The 13,299-nt window shown below is 26.8% G+C and overlaps 1 protein-coding gene across 1 annotated transcript in view; it reads right to left on the bottom strand.

Annotated features, from left to right (window-relative positions):
• The window catches only part of LOC111618237, a 135,306-nt gene that overhangs the window by 28,982 nt on the left and 93,025 nt on the right, over nucleotides 1-13,299 (bottom strand). Inside the window, exons 6-7 of the mRNA XM_023359759.1 lie at nucleotides 5,909-6,203; nucleotides 5,645-5,827 (exon numbers count right to left, since the gene is read on the bottom strand). Of these exons, the coding sequence (XP_023215527.1) occupies nucleotides 5,645-5,827; nucleotides 5,909-6,203 (478 nt within the window). The remainder of the gene's footprint in view (nucleotides 1-5,644; nucleotides 5,828-5,908; nucleotides 6,204-13,299) is intronic.

The following is a 13,299-nucleotide window of genomic DNA, read 5'->3' on the forward strand; positions in this document are numbered from 1 at the left end:
AATTTTTTAAATAGAATTATTTTAATATATAAATTTTACAAAATCTAATCTTTAAATCTTTTTTATAAATTCAGTTATAAAATTCGTTAATCTTTATACTTTAAATCTAAAAAAATAAATAAATAAATCGAAATTAAATAAATAAATAAATATATATATATTTTAACATTTTAATAGATTTTTATATATTTATTTTTGGATTATTTACAAAGTGACGTGAAGGTTGGTTTATTGAATAGAGATTTAAATCTTCCCTTTTTTTAAAGTCACTTGATGTGGATTTTCTTAGATTTTCTCGGTGTTTTTCGATTAAGTTATTGACTTAAGTTCGAGTGTTTAATCATATCATTTGTTTTTTTAGATGGTTATACCGTTAGAGATGTGATTATGCACTGGACCGAAACACCTGTTATAGGTGTAGAACAAGCTGAGTTACCGCAGTTTTCTATTCTGAGATACGAGACTACTGATAGAAAAGAACAGTTGGCTACCGGTAAGTTAATTAAAAATTTTTATTAAAAATAAGGGGGAAAATTAGGGAATAACGTGTTCTAAATGAATTTAAAATAATTATCTATGAAATTTATTCATTATTTTTTTGTTTCTGTTTGTTTGTACACGGGAACGTGATACGTGGAATCTGCCTCCTGGCAGGACCTAGTTAAGTGTTACAGATGTGAAGAAAACCCGGAAAATTTCACGTACCAGCCCGTTTGTGAGGCGCAAATCCGCGATCTTCACGTAGCCAGTCAATTGTGAGGTTCGAACCCACGATACTCTACGTGCAAGCCCTTTGATGAGGCGCGAACCCACGACCAGTGGTTTTATTCACTCGGACGCTTGGAGCTATTTTTTATTTTATTTTATTGAATTTATTTTTTTAAATAGTTTTTAGAGCTGAAAATTTAAATACATTATTGTCAATAAGTTCTGTTTAATATATTCTTTATTTATTAAAATACCGTTAATTTAAGTTGAAAAATTTATTTTTGGGGAAGAATATTCAAGTAGAAATGAAATTTTTTAATACTAAAAATAAAAATAATAATAATAATATGCATTTTTAAACATTAATTATAGAGATTTATTCATTAATGTTTTTATTAAAAGTATAGCTTTTAACATGAAATAGTCAAATTTCAATCTAGCATTCTCCTAAAATAGCGCCAACGTTGTTTAAGCCACTTCAGTTTAGTATCATACTCGATTTAGTGTCAAATTTATAGAAAAAATGGTGGCATTAAATCGAAGTTCAACTATACATGTATATATGTTGAACTACAACATACAGTAGGCTCTAAGTGTATGATATTTTACATAGGCAATATATATGCTCGGATAAATATATTATAAGCAACTGTTCAATATATATTGAACAGTGTAGCGCTAAACTTAAGTATCTCAAATAATGAAAACTACATATAGTAACAAGGTTGAATTTGAGAATTTGAAAGTCACGTGTTGCGGAACCCTCCATATACCGCTTCCTTAAACAGTAAAATAATATATCGAGAGTTCTTAATATATACAGTACAGTACAATTGTTTAGTAAATTCAAACATGATGTTCCTTGATAAGATAAAAGCGATAAGAATTATCATCTGTATGACATCCGAAAACACTTATCATCATGCATCAAATTATAGATCATCAGTCTATCAATCATGGTTTTGATAAGGAATATAGAAACTCAAAAAAGTTTCTTATAAACAAGCTAAATATAGCCATAATCTTTTATTCTATTTTAAAAATTTCCAACCAATCATTGATAAGTAATATATTTCGAGTTAAAATAAATTTNCTCGGACGCTTGGAGCTATTTTTTATTTTATTTTATTGAATTTATTTTTTTAAATAGTTTTTAGAGCTGAAAATTTAAATACATTATTGTCAATAAGTTCTGTTTAATATATTCTTTATTTATTAAAATACCGTTAATTTAAGTTGAAAAATTTATTTTTGGGGAAGAATATTCAAGTAGAAATGAAATTTTTTAATACTAAAAATAATAATAATAATAATAATATGCATTTTTAAACATTAATTATAGAGATTTATTCATTAATGTTTTTATTAAAAGTATAGCTTTTAACATGAAATAGTCAAATTTCAATCTAGCATTCTCCTAAAATAGCGCCAACGTTGTTTAAGCCACTTCAGTTTAGTATCATACTCGATTTAGTGTCAAATTTATAGAAAAAATGGTGGCATTAAATCGAAGTTCAACTATACATGTATATATGTTGAACTACAACATACAGTAGGCTCTAAGTGTATGATATTTTACATAGGCAATATATATGCTCGGATAAATATATTATAAGCAACTGTTCAATATATATTGAACAGTGTAGCGCTAAACTTAAGTATCTCAAATAATGAAAACTACATATAGTAACAAGGTTGAATTTGAGAATTTGAAAGTCACGTGTTGCGGAACCCTCCATATACCGCTTCCTTAAACAGTAAAATAATATATCGAGAGTTCTTAATATATACAGTACAGTACAATTGTTTAGTAAATTCAAACATGATGTTCCTTGATAAGATAAAAGCGATAAGAATTATCATCTGTATGACATCCGAAAACACTTATCATCATGCATCAAATTATAGATCATCAGTCTATCAATCATGGTTTTGATAAGGAATATAGAAACTCAAAAAAGTTTCTTATAAACAAGCTAAATATAGCCATAATCTTTTATTCTATTTTAAAAATTTCCAACCAATCATTGATAAGTAATATATTTCGCGTTAAAATAAATTTACAGTGCCTCTATCTTAAGAATAATGCAGCGTACTACTTATATATGAGTTTTACTCTTTGTTTATTTTTATCTACTTTACTATAATTTATTTATTTATATTTATTATAATTTGGCATTTAGTTTTTTAATGAGAAACAAATGAAACTCAATTAAATATTTATAATATTTTAAAATATATTTTAATTTTTAGCTATAATAAATTATATACTATCTTATATGTGTATGAAACAAATTTTTGTTGTAATTATTTTATTATACAGTTGTAAACTGTTATAATAATAGTATTTTAAGATGTTCGGACGCCATTATAACATAGATTTTTATATGTTTTAAGTATTTTTAGATAGCTACATGTACGGTATTTGTTTACAGTAATTTTACATGTAAATAAACTGAATTTTTCTTATATTTTTACCATTATACATGTATAAACTTAAAAAATTTAAATATTTTTAGATGTTTAGATGCCAAGATTACGTAGATTTTAAGTATATTTAGATATCTAAAAATCTCCGTAATCAATTTAAATATATTTTTATCATAAAGTTGTCAAATAAATAAATGATAAGAAACATTATTTTTTAAATTATAGTCCATGAATTTATTTACTGAATAAAAATGAAAATCAATAAGCATTAATATACTATAATTTACGATTTAATTAGCCATAAACAAATCATCAAAAAGATACTAAAGAAAATAAATTTTTTACAATATTTAAATTTTTATAAAATTATATATAAATAAATAATTTAAATCAGATTAAAATAACCATTAAGAATAAGTAAAAAAATAATATATATATATATATATTTAAAAAAATAAATGTTAAATTCGAAATAGTGTGGTAATAGCATTACTAATTATTTAAGAAGGCAAAATCAGATAAGAAAAACTTTGTCGATCAGAAACTTGGTTGTAACATAACTAAGATAACTTGATAAAAAAGAACATTAGAGAATGTCTATCTCACTTGGAGGAAAGCATCATAAATTTATGGACTTTTTTCTCTATTTCTTTCCTTTCCCCTTTTTATTTTCCCCCTTGTTTCTAGGTACCTACCAGCGCTTGTCTCTGAGTTTCGAATTGAAGAGAAACATTGGCTACTTCATCTTTCAGACTTATCTACCGTCCATTTTGATCGTCATGCTGTCATGGGTATCATTTTGGATTAACCATGAAGCTACGTCAGCTAGGGTGGCCCTCGGTAAGTTAATCTGCATCACTGAACAAACAAATTATGTCTTAGCTCATAATTGTTAAGAAGGAGTCGATTAAATTTAATAACACAGTAACAGTAATAATTAAACAAAAAAGAAAAAAAAAATGTGTTCCTCCCCTCTCTCAAGATATAATCTAAAGATTAAGTTAATAAAAAGAAAGTTGCTTAATTATTAAATTAAATGAGCCGTTAGATTTAACATAAGTTTTCTAAGTGTACGATGTGTTTAGAGTGTAAGTTATTACAAAGTATTTAAGGAAACAAAAAAAATTCATTTAAACATGCGAAAATATCGCGGAAAGAGCGTATTTTATTGTTTTTATTTTATTTAAAGTTATAATTTTATATACACGAAGTAAAATATAATTTAATGCATGTTTTAGAGTGTAAATTAGCATTGATTTAAGATTAAAATAGCAATTTTTTTTATTGGTCTTCTACAAACACTATAATACGCTTTTCGTCCGTTGATTGGTTAAATCGAAAATACGTAACAATAAAATTTTATTTTGAAAATACGAATCAAATTCCGATCGGTCGGTTTTTCGCAAACGACGAGGAAGTTATTATGTATTGTTATTAACTCCGCCTATTAATACGTACGTTCAATTTCTAACCAATTAGCAGTAAACAAGCTTATAAGTTAACCAATTATCTAACGTTATATCTTAAAAATCTTAGAAAAATTTCGATGACATCTTAAAATTATTGATACAAACTTTTAAACGAACATAATTTATCTTAAATACGTAGAATTGTAAAAAAATTAATTAAATTTAATTAATTAATCATTTATAATTTAAAAAAAAAACAAATATATAATCAAGAATATAGATTTTTAAATAGATTCTAGATATAATAAGACAAAACGGTATNATATAGTCTCACTAGACAATATGAAAAACTGAAACCTCCTCCCCCTACTTCAGTAACTTCAATAAATACAGAACCGACAAAACAGGAAACAGAAACAACAGAATATACACTTACAGGTGACGTAATCATTATTGGTTCAACCAAAGGAAGACATTCTACTACTCTAACTCCAACTTCAAGAACAATTAAGCCTACCCCTACGAAAAAAATAGTCACTGAACGTCCCAAAATTAAAGATAGGCTTACCGGACATTCAAAAGGTACAATGGCAGCTTTAAGCGTGGGAATGCTTCTGTTTGGAATGTCATTAGGAGCAGGGGGAACATTTGTTAAATTCAGATATTTTAAAAGATAAATATTCAATATTAAACATTGTTTATTTTTTATATCTTTATATTGTGTAACAATACAGGAAATAATATGTAAAATAATATCATTAAACAATTTTTTTTAATAATTTATTTACACTTATAAATAATTATTTTTACTACTGTAGTAAGGTTTATAACTTATATAACTGTATCTTGAATGACAAAAATTATGGTTTATGTAATTTATTTTTGAAATATTTCAACAGAAGTGTATGGAATATCAGAATGAACATATTTTCTATCATGTTGAGTAATAAATTAAAGGATACATTCATCTAAAGATAAATATATTCATTCTAAATCTATTGAAAATAGAATTATTTCACGACTCGACTAATCTCTACACGAGTTCCTACGAAGTACAGCTAACGAAATCATGTATTATTTTCGTCTAGTTTAGCTGCCGATATATAATATGGCCAGTAAATACTATTAAAAACGATAAACAGTAATGGATACAGTACACGACATGCACGATCTAAAGTACGTGCTTCTTCAACAGCTGTAGGAATCTCGCTTTTATCCTTATGTTCCGAAGCAACCACATGTAAGTTTCCACTGGTTGCATCCTTGACTTGTAACTGCTTCTAGTGGAAACACAAATAAATTAATAAATAAGAAATTTAAGCAGTAATTAACTTAAAAATTATGCCAAAAAAAAAACTAACCTTAACGACGAATAATCGTTTCTTAGAATTTGGGTTAGGAATGGGTCGTCTACTTATGTAATTAGCGAGTGGAAACTCTAGTAGAGCGGTAAAGACGAAGAATGAACAGAATCCTACCCATACGTCTATAGCTGTTACGTAAGCAACTGGAGGTAGACGTTCTCGGATGTTTCCTGCTGATGTAGTTAAGGTAAGAAGAGTCGTTACTCCCAGAGATACTCTTCCAGGTACTGCAGTAACATCCAACCAGAACGACATCCAGGACACGATAACAATGAAGGTTGTCAACATATACGAATACATTAAATGATAACTATTCTGGCGTTTGAAACGAAACGTTGCATTCACACAACTGAATAGTCCGTTTACATCTATTAAAGATAATTGCGGTTGTTACGAAGGTTAATGTGGCAAAATAATTGAAGGATATTCTAAATAAAAACATGCTTAAAATTGCGTACAATCAGTGTTCATACCGAAGGAAAATAAAAACATATGTTACAAGTAGCAATTACGTGAGATTACCGAAGAAATGTAAGAAAAATTTGTAAAAAAAACATCTTACAATGAAGTAAAAGTAACTAAAAATTCAAACTCAAAAAGAAAAATTTAACTTAAAATATAACATAAAATAACACGAAATTAACTTGGAATATATCAAAAAAAGAATGAAATTTTAGTAAAACTCTAAATATTATTACGAAAAGTTGAGTAAAATTATTTTGTTTTTAAGTAAAGAAACATAAATAGAACAATAACAAATGCATAAAATCATCTGCAAACCAAAAAATTCAGCTTATTACAATTAACAAAAATCGCATTATTTCGGTAACAGAGCATGTATTTCAGTGAACTTCGGCCCATTGAAATAAAAATTTGGCCAGGAAAAAATGATCAAATTAACAATTAAACAACAAAACTTTCATTTAAATTAAATTGTATTTGATGAATTGACTAATAAAAATGACATTAAAGCAATGTTAAAGAAATTAATTTAAAATTACAATAATTAAATATTACTTAACTTAATATTAGTAAATAATTTAACAAAAATATATTTTAATTAATTAATTAATTAATTAACTAATTAAACTATAAAAGTATATAAATTTAAATTGATGGAAACATATTCAAATGCATTTTGTTTTCTACTCTTCTTTTTTTATTTTTTTAGAAATTGTTTAAAATTTAATTATTTCGGATGAACTATTTGATTTCAACGTTTTGAAATTCCTCGTAGGATTTCAATTGATAGAGTAGGAAATTAAGTACTTGACATTTTCGATTGAGTCGAATATGGCATCATTTCGTTTATATTGAGGAAAGACAAGTGTAAGTCTTCATGAAATACACTTCATCTAGCTACTTCACTTCAAATCGATTGCCTTCAGGCCCTAGGATATACCTTGGACAAAGCCTTGGATATAAGTTGTCACCTTGAAGAAGTGCTCTAGTCGTCTGTTTAATGATATTGCTGTACTAAAAGATTCTGAATGGAAAAAATGAGAAAAACTTTAGAAACGGAAACATCTAAAAAAAAATAGGATAAAAATACTGTTTTTTCTTTACATTCGGGTATTTTTCTATTGTAAATAAATTCGACTTTGCTGTTGTACTTGCAACATGGACAATGGAGAATTAATTGTTTTTTTTTTATAGATTAATATAAAATTTATGCAAATTTAAATGTTTATATAAGAAAATTTAAATGATTTTCAATACTTAGAATTTAAATATACAATTTTTTTTGTTGGGTACAATTTGAAGTTGTATAACTAGAAATTCCTACTGTCTGTCCTTCCTTAATCTCAAGAACGATCTTAAGCAGATGAAAGTCGAGATCAGATACGAAAAGCTTAGGAGAAAGAAGACCTGATTACCTATATACGAACTTCCGATATACACGTTATTTCAATTCAAAAATTTTATCTAGAACGGAGTTACATGGATGACCGGCGTGACTGTTGTTTCCAGGAAAGGTATTATGTACAGTACAGGGTCAAGACACTGATAATTTGAGATTGAAAGCATATATTTTAAAATATACTAATAATAACTGACATCTTTATGAGGGATCTTACAACTAAATTTAAAGCTAATCAATGTTTGGGGATTGACAAATTTAGTATCATTTGGGGATCATGTGGAGAGACAGGTTTACTCTTTAAGACATAATAATAATTGACATATCTTTAAATTTTATTAAAGAAAACTCACAATTTTAAATTTTGTATTTATTATTTAATTTTATAAAAATATGAATAATTTATAAACAAATGTATGAAGGAACTAACGAATTAAATCTAGTTTTGGAAAGGGTATCGACAAGCAGAAAAGATCAAGAATCTTTGATGATCCTTACTCTGTGTTTTATATAATTTGTAATAATAATAATTTTTAAACTTTATTGACTTATTACGAAACCGTGTCTTCTTTTAATTATTCTTTACTTCACAACTGAGTGCATAGATAAACACTGGGCATCTTTAACATCACTCTTTATTCAGAAATATCTTAAACACCGATACGCTTTTCGGGCATACTTCACTCTTCCGTCGGTTTTTTCTTTAAGACATTTAGTAAAGAGGTACTAACTAATACACACTTTTTTGAAAAATACATATATTTACAGTCAAAATTTCCATATAGTGCACTGAACAGTACTTAGCCTTCACCGGTTTAATAATTTCAAAACTCTCTTTTAAATTTTCTATTGTACCAATTTTTTTCTTTGTGCAAAATCCTTACTTTTTCTTTGTTAATATTGCAATTATTTATTGCGCAATGATCGTAAAAGACTGCGTTTACTCTTCTATATTTTAAATCGGCGACATGTTTTTTTAAGTCTTACTCCTACTTTCCTTTTTGTTTCCCTTATGTAATTTTTGGGGGTTTTCACGAGTGCATGGTACGGAACTACATTTGTTGTGCTATATATAGGCCTATATCTTTTATCTTATTACCTTGTTCAAACTTTTTTGTATCCTCTTTTGCAATTTTTCGTAAGTTGGAATCAGTTTTATATTTACTTTGTTNGATCCTTACTCTGTGTTTTATATAATTTGTAATAATAATAATTTTTAAACTTTATTGACTTATTACGAAACCGTGTCTTCTTTTAATTATTCTTTACTTCACAACTGAGTGCATAGATAAACACTGGGCATCTTTAACATCACTCTTTATTCAGAAATATCTTAAACACCGATACGCTTTTCGGGCATACTTCACTCTTCCGTCGGTTTTTTCTTTAAGACATTTAGTAAAGAGGTACTAACTAATACACACTTTTTTGAAAAATACATATATTTACAGTCAAAATTTCCATATAGTGCACTGAACAGTACTTAGCCTTCACCGGTTTAATAATTTCAAAACTCTCTTTTAAATTTTCTATTGTATCAATTTTTCTCTTTGTGTAAAATCCTTACTTTTTCTTCGTTAATATTACGATTATTTATTGTGCAATAATCGTAAAAGACTGAGTTTACTCTTCTATATTTTAAATCGGCGACATGCTCTTTAAGTCTTACTCCTACTTTCCTTTTTGTTTCCCTTTTGTAATTTTTGGGGGTTTTCACAAGTGCATGGTATGGAATAAACTACATTTGTTGTGCTATATATAGGCCTATATCTTTTATCTTATTACCTTGTTCAAACTTTTTTGTATCCTCTTTTGCAATTTTTCGTAAGTTGGAATCAGTTTTATATTTACTTTGTTAAAATCTTTATTTATTTCTTAGATATAAGGGAAAGCTACATATTTTATGTTGACATCTTTGTTTGGTTTGTTCTGTTGATGTTTATTAATTCCACTACTTTCCCATTTTTGTATTATTCTATTGGAGTAACCATTTAACTTAAACTTCTCTTCTAATTCTTTTATATAGGCCTACTTATTTTCATTTTGTTTTGTACTGTACTTGTTCTATTTATAATTTTTTTTATATTCCATACTAAATATGTTTTCTTTTATATATATAGTGGAGTATTTGAATTATAATTTATAACTTTTTGGATTACACTTGGCTTTTTATATGGTTTAAATTCCAACTTTTCTTTCCTTCGTTTTATTACTATATCAAGATACTGTAGTTAATTATAATAATTTATAAGTAAAATTATCTTATTATTTAAACCCAAGTGTAGAAAAAAATTATTGATTATATAATAATCATAGTTTTTTCGAGACTCGTAACGATGCTGTTCATCTATCACTTAATCGACATACGTTTACAACATGATGAACAAGTATTCATGAATAATCCAATAATTAAAAGGAATATAAAAAAAGTTATATGTACTGTATAGTACACTACGTATATATAACATGTCATTAATGCTTTAGTTAATTATTTCATCTATATAATTTAATTTTAATACTATCCTCGACTTAAATTTGACTGCTGCTTGTTGATGTATATATTAATAATAATAATAATACAAAAGTAATGTTCAGTACAATTTCATAGCTACAATCGATGCAAATCATTGAACATTGAATGTGGAAATTGAGAGTAATCCTATAAATGAAGTCAAAATGATGGCAATTTTAATGATTCTCATTAGTATTCTATCATTATTGTAGGCCAGAAATCTTATTATACGTAATTACAAATATTTGGACTATGTTGTAATTATCAGTTACGATGTAATTGTAATATTTTAAATGACTTATTAGTATTCAGTATTATTAATTTATGGAAAGCGTTTGATGAGTAGTTCAAATGTAGCAGCCATTTTTTAAAACTTTTTTTGGACTTTTTAAATGATTTATTACGGTTAGATGTAACAGAATCGTATATTATCCTTAAAACTGCGTAAAATTTTTCTTAATATATTTTTTTTGGTTGCGAAATTCTACTTAGTTAGGATACTTTAAAATTGACATACATTCCTGCAATTGATTGGTTGAATGAACGACACGTAATAATAAGAGCTTTGAACTGTTGTGATACGATTATTTAAATCTTTCTTAGCCAATAGGAGATTATCATATAGATCCAATAGTTATTATTCTTAATTAAGCACAAATCATCAATAAAAACATTCCGTATGTTTAAATTGTAACATCGCCACAATACTGGACTGAAATTTTTAATTATTATTTTTTTTAATTTGAAAATATCATGTGCTTCCAGTGTAGACCGGAAGTTTGTATATAATTAAGCTGTTCGTATGTGGTCTCGATTTTCTCGAGATTAACAAAGGACATACTGACGACAGTAAGAAAGTATAGGTCTTTTTTTGAAAATTGCGACCCAATTATAGATTTAATTTCTTACATATTTAAACTTTAAAACAGTTCTATGTGTAAAGAACAAATCAAAATATCAAAGATATTTATTTATTACATAAATAAAATAAAATTATTAATTATATATTAATATTTTACTTTTAGGGATCACAACGGTATTGACAATGACAACAATTAGCACAGGGGTTAGATCATCTCTACCACGTATATCATACGTTAAAGCCATTGATATATATTTAGTCATGTGTTTCGTTTTCGTGTTTGCTGCATTATTAGAATACGCAGCTGTTAATTACACATATTGGGGAGCAAGAGCAAAAAAGAAAACGAAGATGAAAGATAACAAACAGGATTCAATGTATACTGTAAGTAAGAAAAATAAAACAAAAAAGGAGAGAGATAAAAATAGAGAAAAAAACAATAATCGTGAATAGCTTTTTCTAACGTAATAAAAGTGTTATTTTCTCCACACAGAATGAAGAAATAATAGAGTTACAAGAAATTAAAATGTCTCCAATACCATGTTTGAGGAACCGTCACAAATCTGTTGTAAATACCTCAGGAGACAGCGAAATGGTGTTTCCTCCATCATTTCGTATGAGTAATCCAGGACATAGACTACCTTATTCTTCGAGACCCACAGGTATTTATGGACGCAAAACTCGATCGGAGCAAAGTGGTGCCAGAAAACCTAAAGTGCTGCAAAGCATTAAGAAGGGAGCAACTGCCATCAAAGCTTCCATGCCCAAAATTAAGGACGTTAACAAGATTGATAAGTATTCTCGTCTTATTTTTCCTGTTTCCTACCTTATCTTTAATGCCATTTACTGGTGTTTTTACGTACTGTAGGAAATATGGTGGTTTCAATTATGGGTTTTATATACGAAGAAAATAAAACAAAGAACTAATAAAACTAAATAAATCACAAAATTAAATTATTACTATTTTAGAACTGGTATTTTATCATGGGGGAAAAATATATATATATATATATCTATATATTAATAAATATATAATGTTAAATTAATTTTTTTCGTGTGAGAATTTAAAAACAATAAAATTATGTATATTATCGAGTGTATGTTATTGTAATTAATTTTTCTTGTTAGAGTAAATAAAATTATTCTTTAGAATATTTAAAAGAATATATTTAAAATATATTGTAAATAGTTTTAGTAAATTATTTAAATTTAATTCATTAGGCAAATTGTATATTTTAATTATATATATATAAAAAAAGAAAGAATTTATTCATCATGTGTGATGATGTACAGTACGTTATATTTATTACTTTTTTATGTAAATTATTATATATAAAAGTATTGTATTATATTTTTAAAGATGTTTTTGGCGTTATTGTACTTTTTCCATAATATTTATTTCTGTTAATTTGAGATTATGTTTTTGTAAATACTGCCCCACATATGTTGAAAAGTAAATAGTTTATATTGTTAGTCATATTGTGTGTTTCTGTGTAATTTATTAACGTTATTATAATGAAAAATCGCCTAGTTATTTATATATTGAACCGAAAACTTGATTTCCAAACTGGTTAGATAGCGGTATTTCGGTTGACTGGGTCAACATTTTAGGATACTTTTCTGGCTGTTATATCACAGAACAAAGATTTGACCCCTCAAAAATTTTACATTTTGGACTCGGGGAACGTCCAGAAATTGAAAAAATTTGAAGGTTCTTTTGTACGTACGGATGTTAGTGTATTTGGGGAAGAGAGATATGGAAGATTTATCCACCTGTTTAAGCTTCAAAATGAGGGAGATTTTCCTTATATTTTGAAGCTTAACTCTGTTGAAAATTTCTGAAATTTTGTGAGAAATATAGTGTTTTAGGTGGAAGAATTTTTAGAAATTTTCAGGAAAATCGGACCTTTGGTTTGGGAGATATGGCTTCACCCCCTAATATCTCACGAATCAACCTTAAGATTAATAACTATAATGGTGACAATTATTAGGTATGAAAACAAATAAAGAATGACTGGAAAGTCTAGCAACAACGTTTCCAGCTTTTTTTTTACTCTAAAAAATCAATTGAAACAAGCATAAAATATACTTAACGATATCACGCGACCTTCATAATTTTAAATTAAAATTAAAAGATCGTATTTATATATATA

This window comes from Centruroides sculpturatus, unplaced genomic scaffold (genome assembly GCF_000671375.1).
Source record: "Centruroides sculpturatus isolate CEXI.00-Female unplaced genomic scaffold, Cexi_2.0 scaffold145, whole genome shotgun sequence".
Lineage (NCBI taxonomy): Eukaryota > Metazoa > Arthropoda > Arachnida > Scorpiones > Buthidae > Centruroides > Centruroides sculpturatus.